The following is a 21,644-nucleotide window of genomic DNA, read 5'->3' as shown; positions in this document are numbered from 1 at the left end:
ATTACATTTAAATGACAAAAACCTCTTTGAATTTTTGCTCACGACATTTGCAGGTGTTTACTTAATTTCCTAAAGATGCATACGGCGACATCTAAGAATAAAATAAAAAGTAAAAATCCGAAGATTTCTACTTGTTTAAAACTAAAATTCAGATTATTACCTAAATATGTACCTTCTACAAGTTACAAAGCAAGCAGACGATGAATGGACCGACATGGGTAATCTAAAATTTTATTTCACATCATAGATATCGATACATCTAAAGCTATGATTTGTTAGAACAGTGAGCGACGCTACATTATTGTCGGCAACAGGATTCTCTCTCCTGTTGCCGACAATAATGTAGTGTAGAATATTTTAAATATTTTTAAACTGTTTGTCCTTGTTCTAGTGTAGTGTTATGTACAATTTATGTTTCAATTTCATGTTTATTACATTCTGCGCTTGCTGGATAGCCCAAATGTGACGAAATGCCCCTGATGATGCTGTAGAAAGCGAAAGTACTTGGGCAAGATTTAATTATTTAAATTGTGCTCGATATTTGCCTTTAATTTTTCAAAGTTCATTTATTCGAGCATTCAACCTTATATCAATTTATTTAAATTTGTCAGAAGACGTTATTGATTAGTTCATCACTCACATATTGGAATCTGATAATAATCTTTTAGATGATGAACTGACTTTCCAACAGGACAAGGCACTCCCACATTATGATATAAGCGTAAGACAATTTTTGAATCAACGTTTTCCAGGGCGTTGGATTGGCAGAAGAGGTTTAATAGAGTGGCCGGCCAGATCACCGGATCTTTGGTCTTTGGATTTTTTTTTTGTGGGGATACCTAAAATCAAAAATATGCGCCACTCCTTCTGCAGATCTTGCAGGTGATTAAATTAGTTAAATCCAAAATTATATTCAAAGTTATTCCGGAAACTAAAAAAAAATAAAGTGTCGTGTAGAGAAAAAAATACCTTTCAAATGATGTGCTACTCGGCCATACTTGCTGCTTAAAAAAAACGAGGGGTTGATGCGGAGTAGTTGGGGGTTACATTTGAGGGCATGAATTTTGCATGAAAATTCGTCCCTCTTCCAAATTTTCGTTGGAACACACTGTATATTGTGTGATAAGACTGAGCACTTGATCAGTGCAGCTGCTATAGGGAGGAACTCAGCTTGTTATATCGGTACGTTTTTCAGAATTACTGAGCTGAGTCCGTTCACTAGTAGCTTTTTATAAATAATATTTTAAAAAAGTAAAAGCTATTCTAAATAATATAGAGAGTAAAAAAAAAATTAATAAAACTATTTTTTATTCATTAACTTTCATTATATATGTACAACAAATATGTAAAAACAATTGGAAATTACATAGAACCGTCTTTCAAATCAGAAATTAAAATTTAAATGGCAACGATTTTGCTTATAACATTACAATAAAAAACGACATTCAAATTTTATATATGATTTAGAGGTCTATACTTAAATTATTAGAAAAACAAATAGAAATAAAAACGAAGAAGTTTTTGTTTAAAAAAAATCATTTTAAATTACAAATATTTTAAACAATTAGTATTTCTTCTGTAAGTAATTATCACTTCCTCGCAGTTCTAATCCTATATATTATAATAATTACTTGCCCCCCAAAATACATCTCTCTTAAGTTAAAATTAAAACTATTTTCTATTCTATAACTGTACAAATTAGAACTGATCGTCGCGACTTTTTTGTTCAGACACAAAATTACATAATTTGTCCTTTTAGAATTTTACTTCAAGTCCAATGATATAATATACATCACTGACAGCAATTATCTACGTTTCCTCGTCGTTAAAAATGTCTTCCAATATTTGCTTGGTGATTGTTCGGTGTGGTTTGGTTGGATCCAGTTTGGGACGACCATACAATCGGCTGTTGATTATGTATAACCTAAAACATGATGTGTTTTTATATATTAGCATTTTTTAATCAACCAAATATACACAATACAAAAGGTAACATAATATGACAAAATAAAAATATGGTTGAGAAAAATATACTCATGTTTTGCAGCAGCATTATTTTGTTGAACCAGCAACTGTTTATCTGTGAAATTTTAGCATTTATAATTTTTTCAACATATCGTCGGCTTACTGCAAAAAAAAAGCTAACTCCACTTTTTATCGATTTAAAGTTAAATACACTTTCATACTTGAATATTCTTAAAGAATTAATGACAAAACCAGACAAGTCCAAAGAGATTTTAAATGTGGGAAACAGAGGTGCTCAAAAAACTAACTCCAATGATGACTTTTATTGAGAAAAAACAGATTTGTGTAGTTGTCTGTTAAAATAAAATAATCTTTTATCACTTACTTTAATAAGGTTCTAATTCTGCCAAAACAAGACAAGTGACAGTTAAGTTATTTTCGCTACAATATTTTGGTCTTCTTCTTAGAGTACCGTCTCCCTACGGAGGTTGGCAATCATAATGGCTATTTTTATTTTTGAACTTGATGCTCTAAACAAATCAATCGATTTGCATTGATACCAATCACGTAGATTTTTTAACCATGAGTTCTGCCTTCGGCCAACAGATCTTCTTCCTCGAATCTTTCCCTGTATTATGAGTCTCAAAACTTCATATTTTGGTTCCCTCATCACGTGACCTAGGTATTCCAGTTTTCTGGTTTGTATAGTGGTGATTAGTTCTGTTTCTTTACCAACCCTCTCCAGTACTTCTTTATTTGTAATTCAATCAATCCATGATATTTTTAATATTCTGCGGTATAAACAGAGTTCGAAAGCCTCGATTCTTTTTAAATTGCAATTTTTTAATGTCCAAGTCTCAGCTCCATATAATAATATTGAAAATATATAACAGCGAATGGTACGTAGTCTGATCTCCAAATTTAGATTTTTGCATGTTAGGAGTGGCTTCATTCATATAAATGCTGATCTGGCAATCTCTATTCGCCTATTTATTTCTACAGTATGATCATTGGTTTCATTGATCAAAGTTCCCAAGTACTGATATGTTTCTACTTGTTCTATCACGTTACCATTGATTGTCAAAAGGTGATGTATATTTTGTGGTCTTTTTGTCATTAGCCTGTACTTCGTTTTTTTAGCGTTTATAGTAACTCCCATCTCAGCACTATTCATACTTAAACTTTCGATAAGATGTTGTAGATCTTCTATACTCGTTGCTATGATCACAGTGTCGTTTGCACATCGTAAGTTGATAATTAATTTTCCATTAACGGTAACTCCCGCTTTGATATTATTGAGCGTGTTTTGGAAAATTTCTTCAGAATATAAGTTAAACAAAAGTGGCGATAAAACACATTCCTGTCTAACTCCTCTACAGATCTTCATTTCTTCTGAGTGTTGCTCATCAATTTAAACTATGGCACTTTGGTTCCAATATAATGTTTGCACTATATTTATGATTTTACTGTCAATGCGCTTGTTCATAAGTATTGATATTAATTTTTCATGTCTAACTTTATCGAAAGCTTTTTCATAGTCAACAAAACACAAGTGTAGATCAACGTTTACATCCCAACATCGCTGAATCAATATGTTGATGGCAAATAGTCCTTCTCGAGGATCCATTCCATTTCGGAACCCGAGCTGCGTCTCGCTAATATCATTCTCTAGTCTTTCGTATATTCTCTTATGTATTACTTTCAGCAGTGCTTTTAAAGTATGACTCATGAGGCTCAGTGCGATAATCAGAGCACTCTTTTGCTGCTTGTTTTTTTAGGGATGGTTATAAATGCTGACTTCAGCCACTCTTGTGGTATTATTCCCGTATTTTACACCATGTTGAATAAATCTGCCAATACTTCCAAGTTATCCTCTTTCACTAGTTTTAACAGTTCTACTGGTATTTCATCTAATCCAGCTGCCTTATTGTCTTTAGAGTTTTTGATAGCATACTTGATTTCATCTATCGTGATCTTCTGTCCCTCTAAAGGATTTAATTCTTGTATTTTCTGGATTTCACCTCCTTGCCTTATCCCACGTTTTATTATTGGTCGGGTTTTATCATGTATCTTAACAATCATAACGGCATTTTTGTAAATATTGAAATTAAGTTCACTATACCTATTGTCAATCCTGCTGTCATTCACTGCTTTTGTCTGTCTGGCTGCCTTTTTCGATCATGTTGAACGCTTTAGGAAAATCTATGAAAGTAGGGACAAGAGGTTTGTTGTATTGCATAGATTTTTTAATGAGTGTCTTTACTGTATGGAGGTGATCATTGGTACCATAATTTAAACGGAATCCTGCTGCTCCCTCAGTTGGTAGCAATCTAATTTTTTCTCAATATTGATGTTACTAACCTAGTGAAGAACTTGTATATGTGGTTCAGCAGGCTAAAAGGTCTATAATTTTCTAGGTTCGTCCTATCTCCTTTTTTATGCAAAAGGACGGTTATAGCATTGTTCCATTCTTGGGCACCTCTCTTTACTGTAAACATAGATTAAACAGTTTCCTTAATTTATTTAATAGCATATCTCCTTCATTTTCAATAGCTTCTATTACAATTCCATCCTCTCCTGGGGCTTCGTTATTTTTTATTCTTTTTATGCTTGTCAAATTTCCTTAAATCTCTCCTGATTGCCTTCGAAACTGCCTATTCACTCTTAGAGTGGTTCTGTCTACATTTATGTCGCTTTTCATTTGTCTTCTCTGATTCAGCAGCGTTTCAGTATATGGACTTATTTTTTATTCTAGACCTCAAAAAAAAAGAGAGAAAAATTACTGATTTTTCAATAATTTTAGATGATTCCGATTGCTCCAAAAAAAATAAGAGCCCCAAACAAACAACTCATTTAAGAAAGTTAGTTTGTCTTTCCAACTTTTAAAAAATAGATATTGTCATTGGTAATTTTAAGATCTTTTACGTTATCTTACCAAGTATTTTTCATTTCATGTACTTTGGAGAATAACTGCAACCCAAATAATACTGTGCCGAAAGACGTTATACAATCAACTATACACTGGAAAAAATATGACCCTAGCAAAAAGAACAACATTAAAAAACGTCAAAAACTTGAAGCCAAGGTACCTAAATCGATTCGTTGCAGTTAATACCTTTTCAGATGCACAGATAAATTCTCTCAAGATGCGAGAAGCATGATTTGTGTAAATTATTCATTGATTACACTGATTTTAACCGTCGAAAGAGTTTTTTATTAGGTGAATAATATCTCTACGTTCAACATACTCGATCCATCGTAACTTATATTTTTTTTAACATCAATGATTGCAACCCCTAGACTTCTCCGTAAGAACACTGATAAAAAATGCACCGAGTATAATGTTCCAATTCATATGACGTTCGTGATTTTCATAAAGCATTCGATTCGATCGAATTATGGGCAATGCTTAAATCTCTAGAAAATGCACGTATAGATTCAAGATACACTAACATAATTAAAAACATATATGAAAATGCCACCATGCAGATAAAGCTGGACGAAAGCACAAAAACTAATCCCATAAGACTACAACGGGGAGTAAGGCAAGGAGACACCATCTCTCCCAAACTATTTACCCTTGCTCTAGAAGACATTTTTAAGAAACTAGAATGCAACAATAAGGGTATCAACGTCGACGGACCATACTTAAACCACTTGAGATTCGCAGATGACATAGTTTTAATACCCGATAATATCCAGGAACTAAATGATATGTTACAATTGAATGCAGTTTCAGGAGCGGTAGGCTTAAAAATGAACTACAACAAAACAAAAATACTGAGCCGAGACCAGACAAATATAACAATACAAAATCATACCATAGAAAATGTTGAATATTATGTACATCTAGGTCATGTCATCAAACTGGTAAAACCAAATCAAGATGCTGAAATTAAAAGAAGAACACAACTGCCATGGGGCGCTTTCGGCAAACTAGCATATATCTTGAAAACTACCTTCATTCCTGTAAACTTAAAGAAAAAGGTGTATAACACATGCATACTACCCGTTTGTACCTGCGGCTTGGAGACAGTAGCCCTTACCAAAAAATCTGCTACAAAATTAGAAACAACGCAAAGAGCAATGGAATGAATCATGCTTGGAATATCACTGAGAGACAAGATTAGAGACACGGAGATAAGACGTAGAACGAAGATTAGGGATAATGTGAAAGAAATTACAAAACTGAAATGGCGCTGGGCAGATCACGTAGCCCGATATAATGACAACAGGTGGACACGGAGAATGCTAGAATGGAGACCCAGGACGACAACAAGAAGCATGGGAAGACCTCAAAAAAGATGGGTAGATGACATAAGAGCAGTGGCAGGCAAACAGTGGATTAGATTGGCGCAAGATAGAAAAAGATGGAAGCAATTGGGAGAGACTTACATTCAGTAGTGGATGGAAAATGGTTGACAATGAGAGACTTGCCCTAATAAACTTATTCTTAATTTTATTTTTTATCACTTTACTCATCTATCTAAGCATTTTTGTTTCAGTCACATGAATTGGTTCTTCACCTTTTTTTTAACAACCAAACATTCAGTTTTTTGCCATCATATGAGGTTTTATAGCATTTTTCTTTCAGTTTCATTGGAATCTTTCTGCCATAGAATACACCTCTCACTCCCTTTTACTTCATTTATCTCGTCGTAACTCTACTGCCTACATCTCTGTATATTTCCCGATTACTTTGTAATACCAATCCAATAAGTACTTAAAACGATTACTTTTAACAAATCACTTTACCATTTAAAGTTATCACTTTATTTTTAATCGGAACTCCATTTTTAAAAGAAGATTCCAAATATTATGTTAATCAAGTTAGTGTCAAGTTAAAGAAAAGAAAACAACACAAGGTTACTTACTTTTCACTAAGATCGCATCGTACGTTGAACCACCAATCGCAGACGAAAACTAGCTGACTGAATTGAGTTCCATTGGGACAGAGGAACGTTGTTTGTCTTCCGTCAATATCGCAGTAGTGCCAACTTTGACACCGTGTTTCAGTATCTGCGTAAAATCCAGGATACGATTGATCGTCACAATAGAAATTTGTGTAGGGTACTATACTTAAAACTGGATAATCAGAACCGGGTCTTCCTAAAAATATTAAGAATAATTACAATAACATACAAATATGTGAAAAATATAACAAAATCCAAAATGAAAATGACAGTACAGATTATATTCGCAAATGTTTTGCTTTCTTAAATATATCAATGTAGAACTACACCGTATTTAAAACTTTTCAAATAATGTTCTATCTGCAATAGAAGAGAGCTCAACAGAAGAACAAGAACAACAGACAAAGCTGGAGGTGAAGCTAAAACACCTACCAACAGCTGGAGATAGTATATGACAATGCGCCCAAAAATGACATCAAGATTATAATGGGTGGTATGAATGCTAAAATAGGCAACGAGCCGCAGTTCTATGGCACAACAGGAAAACACCCACTGCACAATGAAACAAGCGAGAATGGGGAGTTTTTGATCAATTTTTCTACCAGTAAAAACATGATTATAAGTTCCACATGCTTCCCACATAAAGACATACACAAAATGATATGTATTTCACCAGATGAAACCACAACCAATCACATCGACCATATGCTGATAGACAAAAGGGCAACCAGTAGTATCTACTACTGCAAGTAGATAATGCTCCAATCGATCAAGTGAAAACATTTAAATACTTGGGAATGATGATGAATGACCAATGGGACCCTAAACAAGAAATAAAATGCCGTACCGAACAAGTAAGACAAGCTTTTATCAAATTTAAACCGCTACTATGTAACCGCAATCTTTCCTTCAATCTCCGCTACAGGATGGATAAATGCTATGTATGGTTCATATTGTTATACGGCATGGAAACATGGACGTTAAGATTACTTATTCCATTAATAAGTTGGAGGCCTTCGAAATGTGGACGTTGCGAAGAATGTTCCGCATACCATGGACAGATAGGGTGAGAAACGAGGAAGTCTTAAGAAATACCAATATTGCAATGGGTCGGGCATGTGATAAGAATGGGAGAGGATAGACTCCCAAAAAAAGCACTGAATGCTAGAATGCAGGGAAAGAGACTGGTTGGAAAGCCAAGAAAGGGCTGCGAAGACACAGTAAACAGCAACAATTTGGGCTGTAGTGCCGTAAAAAAAAAGAAGAAGGAAGAGTTCCATCTACTACTCAATTTATGTCTGTGATACACTATGTTATTTTATACATATCCTGCCATAAATACTGATACAAGTGTAAACGCAGTTTGTACGGCTGACAAACTGACCGCAACTAAAAGTTATGTTGACATTACTGACTGTTCACATGTACACTATAAACACGCCAAAAACTTTCAGGTTAGTTTGAGCCGTTGCGGTAGAGTTGACAGACAAAAAGAACTGTATTGCTGCCATTGCTCTTCAGAAGTGTGGAATAGAAAGAGCTTGTATTTTTGAATTACTTAAACCGTTAAATATTACCCTGTGGCTCGTGCGCCACAGGTTATTAACGCTGTTAAGTCAAATATTATTGTTCGGGAAATAAAATTACTTTGTATCTATGCTAAAAGTCTTGTTTGTCAATACCATAATGATAGAAGCTGTATCCCAAGTTTGCGACCCAAGTTACTACATCGACCTAAGTCGTATCATTTATTTAATACTTAATATATACTGCCACCTACACCCGATTTCATGCTCTCTATAACCTTTGAATTTAACTAAATTGACCATTATGACAGTTGGCAATGAACTAAAAATGTTTGTTTTCAGTAATATGTGATTCCAACAAAAATGGTTGTACAAGGTGCCCACTTTCTGACTAATTAATATTATTTTGTAAAGTCTTTCGTATCATTTTTTTATCTGCTATATTTATTCTTGTAAATCGAAAACGCATCAGTATTTATCTTGTCACATTTATTTTTTAGCTAATTAACATACTCATATTTGTCATCCTTGAAAAAATTACGACATTGCAGACACCTACAATGCCAATAATTACACGGATTACTTATTTTTGAATTACTTTCGAATTAACCCATAAATCACTGTATTAATAATTATACAGTTTATTATAATTACACGAAATTAAAAGAATGGTAATGAGTTAGGCGCCGACGAACGACAGTACATCATAGTGTTGAGACAACCCACGAAGAAGTAGAAGACCGATGTATTATTGCCAGAAAATACTGTAATAAACAATAAATTAAAAACTAAATTTTAAATAAATATTTTTAAAACGAAATTTAAAACTTATGAAGTAAACTCTTTATTATTGACGATCAAGGTTTGTTGTGTTAACACGTTAAACGCCAGAATGCATAGTCAAAAAAAGTTAAGGGGGCCAAAATATTAAACACGTTTAGAATATTAGTTTAGTAAAAGAGAACGACTTTTCACACCATGCTGAACACGGATGGCAAACTGCTAGAATCGACGGAAGACAAACTGAAAGAATGGGAAAACTATATTAAAATTCTTTTTCACGACATACGAGAAGAACCAAGATTGGAAAATAACAACGAAGGGCCAACAATTCTAAAATCTGAAATCATAAATGCAATTAATCATCTTAAAATAAATAAAAGCCCAGGTCCAGACGGAATATACCCAGAAACGTTAAAATTAATCAGCGAAGAAAATATCGAAATATTTGTCCTTTTATTCAATCGCATTTATAAAACAGGTAAAATACCCCAAAATTGGCTGGAGTCAATATTCATCCCACTACCAAAAAAGCCAAACCCACAACACTGCAATGAGTTCCGTCTGATAAGCCTTATGAGTCATGCAGTAAAAGTCCTACTAAAAATCGTACATAATCGTATCTATAGAAAGTGCGAAACAATCATCGGAGACGATCAGTTTGGTTTCAGAGCCGGCATGGGAACGAGAGAAGCCCTGTTCAGTTTACTAGTTCTCGCCCAAAAATGCTACGACTAACAGAAAGATATATTTATATGCTTTATAGACTTCGAAAAAGCATTTGATAGAGTAAGACACGACCTACTATTAGAACGTTTGCAAGCAGTCGGTTTAGATGGAAAAGACATCAAATTCTTAAAAAACTTGTACTGGAACCAAAACGCCAGAGTTAGGATCGAAGGTTCCACATCCGCAGAAGTAGAAATTAGGAGGGGAGTTAGACAAGGATGTGTTCTGTCGCCTCTGATGTTTAATCTTTACTCCGAGTTTCTATTTAAAGAAGCATTGGAGGATTCCAAGGATGGAGTCAAGGTGAATGGCGTAAATATCAACAGTATGAGATACGCCGATGATACAGTGTTAATTGCGGATTCCGACGTAGGTCTACAACGACTCATCGACAAGACCAACTCGGCCTGTGAGCAATTTGGTATGAAAATAAACATTAAAAAAACCAAAGTGATGTCAATCCGAAAAAACCAAAACGTACCTCAACCTTGCACAATAAATGGGCACATTTTAGAACAGATCAATAGATTTAAGTACCTGGGATGTTGGATCGATAGCAGCCTAAATCCTGATCTAGAAATAAGATCGAGAATAGAACAGGCCAGAAAATCTTTCGAAAAAATAAAAAAACTGCTTTGTGATTCTCGAATAAAACTCGAAATTCGACTACGTTTATCAAAATGCTACGTCTGGTCGACTCTTCTATATGCAGTTGAAACGTGGACCCTAAAAACATCAACCGTAAATAAATTGGAGGCCTTTGAAATGTGGATCTACTGGAGAATGCTCAAAATTTCATGGACATCGCATACCTCAAACGAAGAAGTGCTGCATAGAATAGGCAAGGAAAGAGAACTTTTTAACACAGTAAAAGTTAGAAAAACATCATACCTAGGCCACATACTAAGAAATAATAAGTACCAATATGCCCAACTTATAGTGAAAGGAAAAATCGAGGGAATCAGAAACATCCGACAATGGACCGGGCTAAATTTTGAACAGCTAATAAGAACAGCTGAAGATAGAGAAGATTTTAAAATTGTAGTAGCCAACCTCCATTGAGGAGAGGGCACTTTAAGAAGAAGAAGTCGCTATTTGCGTCCATACGAAGCCATGTTAGAGTTGCTTCCTAAGACAGAAGAGATTTATTTTTACGTTCAGATCGACTGAATAGCCGTTTTGAAGAGCCATTTTAGGACGAAAGACGTATAAGCGGATACACAGACGCAGTATACGTGAAATCAAATCTTAACTGTCTTCTTCTTTCTAGTTATCCTTCAGTTTAAGTAACTTTTATTGTTATTTAGAATTATTTCAATTGAGAAGTACGTATGCATCTCGTGGCTACAAATAACTTTTGGATTCATGGAGGCATCTGATGCACACTTTTTTCTCGTATAAGACAAGGATGAAACCGTCGTAACTTGTTTATTTTATACGTTACATTCGCTAGACGAATGCATTACATGTTACTTATTAGTTAGTTGTCGGTAAGCGAGGAAGTACAGGGTTTGTTATCAGTTCTCAATATGTCATATATGAAAATAAGCAGAAGCGTTTGTAAAAGCTGGTGAAAGAGTTTTTTTCAGACGAAGACACTGATGACAGTGTTAGGGATAAAAATTTTGAATAAGGTAGTGATGACAAAATTTCGTCAAATGAAGGTGTTGGAAAGCACAAGACCAAAAATGCAAAGTTATTTATAAAATTTACCTTCAACATCACAAAACTCAAAAACAATAGACGATACCATTGAAAATGTTATTTCTCAATATCACCTGTCAGATGATGAAAGCTCTTCAGAAGACGATGGCCGTAACATCTTCGACGCGATAGATCATATCATAACACACCCTTCATATGGAAGAATATAGATGGCCACATTCAGTGTTCAAGACTCCGGTATGAAAGCTAAGTTTTTTGACATGTATGATAAAAAAACCCTCGACTAGTATCAACTATTTGTGAATGGCGATATTATTGAGTGGATTGTGCCAGAAACCAATCGATATGCACATCGGAAGTTGAATATAGGTGGTCACGGTCCAAAAGCTAGAATTAATAAGTGGGTAGATTAAAATACAGAAGAAATAAAGACATTTTTGGCCATTCTTTTCTGGATGGGATTGCAAAGGGTGTCAAAGTTGTGTTCCTATTGATCAAAAAATTCATTATACTAAAACAAAGTAAAGTCTCTTATGTAGCTTAATCGTTTTAAATTATTACTTGCCAAACTAACAATGAAAATCACGATCAAGAACTTCGACTGTATAAACTATCATCCCTATTGGAGAAGCTAGTATCAAATTTTCAAATAGTGGTAGTCCTGGGGGAAGAACTCTGCATTGATGAAACTGTAGTTCCGTTTAAGGGACGACTGTCATTTAGGCCAGGGCTTCCCAAACTGTGCGTCACGACGCCCTGGGGCATCGCTGCATTGTCCCAGGGGCGTCGCGTGTCAACGACGACTTTTAATACAGAAAATAAATTTATTTGATTTTAAATGAGTATAAAATATATGTATTAACAAATAAACAATATAACATCAAGTCGATAGACCCTTGAATTATCCGAAATTATTGAAAAAATTGTTCAATCCGAAAAGTATGCGATGGTCCACGAAATTTTCCGAAAATCGGATAATTATCCGGACATTGGCAACACTGTCAGTCGAGTGAGTGCCGGGCGCAGTCTGTTTCGCCGGTCGGCTCCCCTCCCAGTGTTCCCAACTGTCGCGCGTGTTATGTCATTTAGTCAGCTTATATTTAAAAGAATAGAAAACGAAGTGAAGAATCAAGCGAGAGCAGTAATGTTAATTTAAGTAAAAAAGAAGAAATATAGGAAATATGACGACCAATATTTAGATTTTGGATTTACCTGCGTTACTAAAGGGAATGGAGAACTTCCACAATGTGTTGTTTGTCACAAAGTGTTGGCAGCTGAAAGTAAGCTTCCTAATAAACTAAATCGACTCACAGTCATGTACAAGGTAAGACAAGAGACTTTTTTGTAAGAAAATTGCGAAAACATCAGACCACGGCTTTTTCACGGCGAACTGATCTTACCTTCAGCGGATGATATGGTAACAGTGATGATTGGAGAATCGCCAGAATAAATAAATAAAAAATGTACTTCTTTCAAACAATACGGTTAGTCGTCGTATTCACGACATGGCACAAGATATTAATGAGCAAATTGTGGGGAAATTTTCAGGTTTATTTGCCATTTAACTCGACGTGGCGACTGATAGTAATGATGATACTCAATTGATATGTTATGTACGGTACATACAAGAAACAAATATATGTGAGGATTTGTTATTTTGCAGAAAAATATGTGAAAGTTGTAAAGCTACTCATTTATTCGAGATTTTAAACTCATATATGACTGAAAATATCTAAAAATATAATATAAAATATAAAAACCAAGGCTTCAAGTGTAAAATGGACACATTGTGTCATACATAGAGAGGCCTTAGCAGCAAAAAACATTACACCTGAATTAAGTGTTGTGATAAATTAAAGCAGTCAACTACATTAAAACACGACCTGTGAAATTAAGACTTTTCCATTAACTTTTTGAAGACATGTAGGCCGAGCACATCTCTTTAATTTATTATTGCAACTCTCGTTGGCTGTCCAAAGGCAACGTACTCGCACGTGTATACAAATTAAGAAATGAATTTTACACGTATCTATATACAGAATCACATGATGATGCGCAAAACTTTATTAATTCAGCGTTTATAATAAAATTAGCATACCTCTGTGACATATTTAACAAATTAATTGATCTTAATAAGTCTTTGCAGGGAAACAATACTCATATCCTGCAATTGGCAGATAAAATTACTGTTTTTAAGAAGAAGATACTTTTATGGAAGAGAAAAATAGAAGATCAAGAAATTTGCTGTTTTCCTGCTTTACATGGTATTCTACAAGAAAAAATCGATAGAAATCCTTGATTGAGCAAACACTTTGAGAAATATTTTCTCGAAGATATGGAGCAATATGACTGGGTCAGAAACCCTTTCCTGTCATCCACACCATCGACACTTTCAATAGAGGAAGAACAACTAACAGAATTGTGCTGTGATTCCAGCCTAAAGCTTCAATACGGCAAGGACAAACTGTTTGAATTTTGAAGCTCACTTTCTCATGAATATCATGCCATCAGCACTGCTGCATTAAAGGTTTTATTACCATTTGCGACTTCGTACTTGTGCGAAACGAGCTATTCTGCAGTTGCAGTAATTAAAAACAAGTACAGGTCAAACATAAAATTGGAAAAAGAAATGAGAGTGACAATTTCTAAACTGGAGCAACGGTTTCATGAGCTGTGCTTAATAGAGCAAGCACATCCCTCACATTAATCAGGCAGTTAATTAAATAAATATCCCTTTTCATTTTTGTGCCTATGTTTTGATTTCGTACTTAATTTCTAATAAAAAATATAAATGTCCAAATAGTGTTTTTGTTATAACTATAACCTGTTACTAGGCTAGTACTAAAATTAGTAAGTATTATTGGGGGTTGAGTTGAGGGGGCGTCGCAAAAAAATAGCAAAGTCCCAAGGGCGTCACAGTACGAATAAGTTAAGGAAGCCCTGATTTAAGCAGGATATTAAAAACAAGGGACATAAGTTCGGGGTGAAGATATACAAACTCTGTTTGGATAAAGATTATAATTATATTCTACAAATTTATTGTGGTAATGGTATTGTGGTAGATCTTTAGGTTTCTAATATTATGAGTGTGTGATTGTAGTGTTTCTTTCTTATGATTGAGTTTATTTTGGGAACAGATAGACCCAATGCCATATATGTATATACGATTTGAGAAAAGTCAGTTTTTCCATTGCTTATTTTTTGGTCATTTTTTGCAGTAAGTAGCAATTATATATATATATTATAATATTATAAATATATATATATATATATATATATATATATATATATACAGGGTGAGTCACCACTAACGGGACGGAAGATTACAGCGAAACGGTAAAAGATTTTGAAAAAATTTTAAATTTATAGTTTGAAGGTTGATAAGGGCTACATTTTAAAATTATTTTGAAATATACAGGGCGTCCCAATAAAGTGCGGCGTATCAAAGTTATATTTTTTTTATGGGACACCCTATATTTTATTACATTTTATAATTGTTAGCAAAAAATTAGGTATAGTTTTATAAGACTTCCCTATACCTATGTACAGAGTGTTCTGAGTTATGTGGAATATTCTTAAAATGTAAAGCTTTAAACGAAGACTCATTCCTAACTTATTTAAGAAATCCTAATAAAATTGGTTATACCTCTAAATAGTTGGATATTGGTTAAATGTATTTCATGATTAATTATTTAACATTTATTTACAGGGTGTTCAAAATTTGTAGTTTCATTATTGGATTATTCAATGTGTAATATAAGGCTTATTTTAAATGGAACACCCTGTATATTAATGAATTACTATGTTAAAAAAATTTTCCACTTTCGAATGATATATGGATGTCCTATAACTAGGAGTGATAGATTTTGCGTAATTTAAAATTTTCTTTTCGATTTCAAAATATTTATAGTTGCTGCACTCGATTTTTTAACCCATCATTTTGACATATTTGTTATAAATGAAACCAATGTAGTTGTAAACAAATGTGTATACTTTATACTTTTACTTGCTGATACACAACGAATCAGAAAGAATTTTAATAAAACAAATAATACAAAATAAACCACATCTTACTACATTATAAGCAAAAAATTTTTTTAAAAAAAGACTAATTCTCGACTTATTTAAGTAATTATAACAAATTTTCTTACAGCGAAATAGTTGGGTAATGGTTAAATTTATTCCGTTATTGATTATTAAACATTTATTTACAGGGTGTTAAAAACTTAGTTTCAATTTTGGATTATTCAATATCTAATATAAGGCTTATTTTAAATGGAACACCATGGATATTAATTAATCATAATGATTGCGCTAAGAACTTTAACTTTTCTTAACGTAGGTTTTCTTTGCCAAAATTAATATCCCAACTGATATTTCCAACTTTTTATTTAACCAAACAAACTTACAATGCTATGTTATTTCCGCCATTATAACAACTTCTCTCTACAACCTTACTCCCCTTGTACATGTACATTGCCACTCTGGCGAGTCCATTAGTCTTACAGGTTGCAACTACACACTGTTGCAAGACTGACCTAAAAATCCTATATTATACAAAATGTAAGTCCCAAACACGTAATACTAAAAAAAGTTTCCTCTTTTGAACAGCATAAAGATGTCCTATACTTAAGTCTCATAGTTTTTGCGTAATTTACTCTTAAAATACTAAATAATAAAAGGATACTTGCAAGAGCAGAGTATAGGGAACGCTGTAAACCTTTATTTCTGGATTTAGGTATTATGCCACTACCTTCACTCTATATATATATGAGACGCTGATTGAAATTCGTACCAACAAAGGTAAGTTTAACATAAACTCCAACGTCCATGATCATGATACAAGATCTAGAGATGCTATTAGAGCACAACGTTTTAGGTTGACAAAGAGCATAAAAAATTCGACTGATGTTAGTTTGTATAACTTTTTGCCAGATGAAGTAAAAAGTCTTCTAGTTTATTCGTCTTCCGGGTTTGGACCGTGTCATTTGGGAGTGACCCAAAAGTGGGTTCATCTCGACGTTTTGCTACAATTGTATGTAGCTTCTTCAGGAGAACAAAAAAGAAAAAGAAAAACAAGAGACAGGAAGATGGGTCGTTAGCAACGGTAACTCAGTTACTCAACGCAACCAGAGGCGAATACTAACTACCAAGATGGGCATTTGGTCACAGTAACTCAACTACTCAACGCAGCCAGAGGTGAAAACCAAATGCCAAGACAGGGATTCACGTCCAACAGCTCAGAACACTAACGCGTCGAGAAGCACGGAGCGAATCCGATGATTACTCCGCTACCGCTCTATTTATAGTTGCGGTGACCTGTCGTGTCGGGACGTATCGGCACACTCCGTGGCGCGAACGTCAAGAAGCGCGCGCTGGCCAATCATGTGGCTGCATCGTGGTAGCGGGACCGGACGGCGGCTCTAGACTGAGATTCCAGATGGGAGACAAGTAGTATCCTTCCTCTCGATTGATATTATGTGGATTTTTTCGGATCTCTAGAGATTCGCGGATTTTCCTGGAATAAAAGAAGGGGCTCTTAGAAATAATATGGGTTTTTTCGAATAATATGGAATGACCGGTTTCTTGGCAGTGTTCTGCAACTGCAGAATGGGAGAAAAGACCTGATCGAATGCATCTTTGATGCTCTTGAATACGAGTTTTGACGGAACGACCAGTTTCGCCAATATACACTTGTCCACAGGAACAAGGAATAGAATATCAATCGAGAGGAAGGATACTACTTGTCTCCCATCTGGAATCTCAGTCTAGAGCCGCCGTCCGGTCCCGCTACCACGATGCAGCCACATGATTGGCCAGCGCGCGCTTCTTGACGTTCGCGCCACGGAGTGTGCCGATACGTCCCGACACGACAGGTCACCGCAACTATAAATAGAGCGGTAGCGGAGTAATCGTCGGATTCACTCCCTGCTTCTCGACGCGTTAGTGTTCTGAGCTGTTGGACGTGAATCCCTGTCCTGGCATTTGGTTTTCACCTCTGGCTGCGTTGAGTAGTTGAGTTACTGTGACCAAATGCCCATCTTGGTAGTTAGTATTCGCCTCTGGTTGCGTTGAGTAACTGAGTTACCGTTGCTAACTACCCATCTTCCTGTCTCTTGTTTTTCTTTTTCTTTTTTGTTCTCCTGAAGAAGCTACATACAATTGTAGCGAAACGTCGAGATGAACCCACTTTTGGGTCACTCACAAATGACACGGTCCAAACCCGGAAGACGAATAAACTATAATTCTGACTCTGGCCGTGGAAGCCTACGATTTCATTTAAAAAGTCTTCACTTGTTATCGTTTAAGCTTAAAATCAAATCACACTTTTTGAAGCATTGTTTCTATTCACAAACGAAGTACCTAAACCTAAGTACAGCTTTTACACAATAGTACTAGTTTGGTCAGGGTAGTTGCATATTATAATTATATTTCATGTTTTTTATAATTCCATAAAGTGTGTTTGTCGTTTTTTTTAATTGTTAATATTAAATATATACATGTTTGTAATGTTTAAATTCGCCAAAAATTGTATATGTTTCATATGTATTGTCACTATTCCTTTGACTTGTCAAAAACAAAACTAATTTTGTATATTGATTAAATAAATTCTATTCTATTCTATTCTATAAAAGGACAAAAACCAAAATAGGACCAAAATATTAAAAAAAAATACTGGTCTCAGGAGGTTAAGATAAATAAAAACAAAGATAAAATTGTCTGATTTTCTGAAATCGTAAGAAATAAAAATATCTTCTTCAAATAACCTGAAATAAGTAATAAAGCGTGTTCATTAAAACTCATTACTATGTAGATACATATTTGCTAATTTAAATAAAAAATAATAACAATTTGTATGCGTCTGCTGTATTATATAACTCTATCTACTATTTTATTCTTTCATCAGAATGCAGATTTGAAAGTAGGCAAAAGTTCTTACAACTAAATTATAACTGTTGTAAAATTCAAGGAAAACGAAGTTACCAATTAGCCAATTACATAGTAATATTTAAAGAAAGTATTTTATAAATGCTTATGATAGTAAAAATAAAAATTAGTATACAGTATGTTTGTAAAATGTCGCATAATAATATATGCAACATAAAGAAATGTTAGAAATATATGGTATTTTGAAAAAAAAAAAATAGATATTGATTGAATTAACGACAATGCAATTTATTTATTTAGCATATTTAATGCCAAAAATAGTTCAGGAGGTAACATGCAAACAGACTTAAGTCACACAAAGATCAAAGTTTAGTTAGATGTGCCAATGCATTGTTCTGTTGTAGCCAAAGTGGTTTATTTTATCTGATTCATGCAAAAAAAAATATTACCCATGGTAAAAGGATGTTAAAAACCACCTTTAAATGCAAAACAACTTATTTCTACCATACTGTTCCCTGCTAACCAGCTTACTTCCAACCAACCAATAGGAGCTCTGCAACTGCCCCTCCGCTGACCCAGTGAGACTGACAAATTTGAGGTTATGTGAGGGTTTATTGTCAAAGTATTTAAAAACAATTAGTATATACTTTATTATTTAAATAATAATGGATGGGATAGATGGAAGTGTAAGTGTTGGTGAAGGAAATAATGGGACTAGAAAGAGAAGAGTTACAGGAGGAAAAAGGAAAAGTGAACAAATTACCAAGTATGTAGCTCCTAAAAGAGCCCTTGTTTTTGTACCGTTTAAGCACAACAATAAACGTTTCACGTGCGTAAAATAAGGGCTATTTACATTAGCGTATTCAAAAAAGAGTTTTATAAAGTTCCAAATACGAAAATACAAGACAATATAATTGCCAGTCTGATTCATACAACACAAATCAAAAGACATAGGCCTAGGTCGGTAGAGAAAACAAAAAGGAAAAAGCTGGACCTGAGCGAAAGTACTTAGTACTCAATACAATACTTTTTTCCAACTGTCTCTGGTCTTCAACTACAATAAAAACATAGCCAAATAAGTGCATTTTGGGTTTGCTGTTGAAGGGAAAAGAGGAGGTGACTAAGATTATATATGAGTAGTGAGTTAAGTATTAGTAAACTAAGTAAAATATTTACATAGCTTTTATGTCACCTGACTCCGGAAAAATTTCGTTTAGGTACCTTCGAACATCTAAAGCATAATGCGGATACGCACCATCCTGTTGAAACCAGAAACTTTTATCAAAACCTCCAAGATTAATTGTACTGGGGAATAAATTAACTAAAGTAGGTACGAGATACCCACTTAAAAACTGAAGGTATGCTGCCCCGTTTAAATTACCTTCGAAATAGTAGGGTCCAATGATTTTATTTCTTACAATGCCAGCCCATACGTTTACCTTTTGCGGGTATTGTGTATGATTGTTCCGCATCCAGTTGGAGTTTTTTTTTTGGCCAGTATCTACAATTCTGACGGTTGACCTCGCCATTTAATTTGAATGTAGCCTCATCAGAAAAAATAATATTTTGAACCAAGAGAGGGTTTCGGTGGCTGTTATACATCATTATTTCGCAAAATTGTATTCTTTTATCTGGATCATCGTCGTTTAATTGCTGTACAACTGTGCATTTTACTTACTTTACTTACTTTTACGTACTATGTGTACCGTTGTTTTGCAAACATCGAGATCACTACTAACCTTACGAACAGAAGTGTGGGTATCTTCTTTAAAAGCAAGGAAAACATCTAATGTTGTAACATAATTTAGAGAGGGACGACCTGATTTGCGTGCATTTTCAACCGTACCAGTTTCTCGAAATATCTTTTTAATCTTACTTACTGTTGACTGCGTGATGACTATTTCTGGATATTTATCATTTAATAAATTACACACTTCCATCTGAGTTCGCGATTTGTCTCCATACCCAATCATCATGAGTATTTCAATTCTTTGCTTTACACTCAAATTCATTTCTACTTAAAATTAATTCTAAGCAATAATACAGAGAACTGCTCAAACTTATGGACGATGAATCTATTAAAATACTCCTAGATCTATTTAACACAATATATAGAACTGGAATAATACCTAGGGAATGGCTCCGTTCGACCTTTATACTACTGCCAAAAAAGGCAAATACAAGGGAATGCAGCGAATATCGTACGATAGCCTTGATGAGTCATGCTCTAAAACTGTTCCTGAAAATAATCCATAATAGGATCTATAGGAAATTAGACGTAGACATCAGTAACACTCAGATGGGATTCAGAAAAGGGCTGGGTACAAGGGAGGCTCTGTTTGCAATGAACGTTCTCTCACAGAGATGCTTAGATATGAACCAAGAAATTTACACCTGCTTTATTGATTTCGAAAAGGCCTTTGACAAAGTACAACATGAACCACTAAGACAAATTCTAATAAAGAAAAATATAGACAGCCGAGATATTCGAATTATATGCAACCTATATTGGAATCGAACAGCAAATGTGAAGGTTAAGGGTAGGCTAACAGAAGAAATTCAAATCCGTCGAGGAGTCCGGCAGGGATGCATCTTGTCGCCACTTTTATTTAATCTGTATAGTGAAGCTATTTGTGAACAAGCACTCGAGGAAGAAGATCTTGGTCTGATAATAAATGGTGAGACGATCAACAATATAAGGTATGCTGACGATACGGTTCTCCTAACGGGAACGCTAGTAGAACTACAACATCTCGTTCAAAGTCTCAATATATACTGTAACAGTTACGGCTTGAAAATTAATTTGAAAAAAACTAAATTTATGGTAATCACGAAATCAAAGAACATCAGAGCTAATCTTGTAATAGACAATACAACGATTGAGCGTGTGTCCTGTTATAAATATCTAGGTGCTTGGATCACAGACGATACTGATCAAACAAAAGAGATTAGATGTAGAATAGAAATCGCTAGATCAGTCTTTAATAGAATGCGCAAACTCTTTTGCAATCGTGATATCAATATAAAGTTACGAATACGAATGCTGCGGTGTTATGTCTTTTCTACCCTGTTGTATGGAGTAGAGGCTTGGACACTAAAACAGTTGACCACAAAAAACATCGAAGCTTTCGAGATGTGGTGCTATAGGCGCATTCTCAGAATATCATGGATGGACCGC

At 34.5% G+C, this 21,644-nt stretch overlaps 1 protein-coding gene across 1 annotated transcript in view; it reads right to left on the bottom strand.

Moving 5' to 3' along the window:
* Positions 1-1,315: 1,315 nt before the first annotated feature.
* Positions 1,316-21,644, bottom strand: part of LOC140448307 (uncharacterized) — a 154,342-nt gene continuing 134,013 nt past the window's right edge. The window contains exons 3-4 of the mRNA XM_072541395.1: positions 6,840-7,074; positions 1,316-1,924 (exon numbers count right to left, since the gene is read on the bottom strand). Coding sequence (XP_072397496.1) covers positions 1,810-1,924; positions 6,840-7,074 — 350 coding nt within the window. The 3' untranslated portion in view covers positions 1,316-1,809. The remainder of the gene's footprint in view (positions 1,925-6,839; positions 7,075-21,644) is intronic.

This window comes from Diabrotica undecimpunctata, chromosome 8 (assembly GCF_040954645.1).
Source record: "Diabrotica undecimpunctata isolate CICGRU chromosome 8, icDiaUnde3, whole genome shotgun sequence".
NCBI lineage: Eukaryota > Metazoa > Arthropoda > Insecta > Coleoptera > Chrysomelidae > Diabrotica > Diabrotica undecimpunctata.
This window is presented reverse-complemented; position numbering and strand designations above follow the sequence as displayed.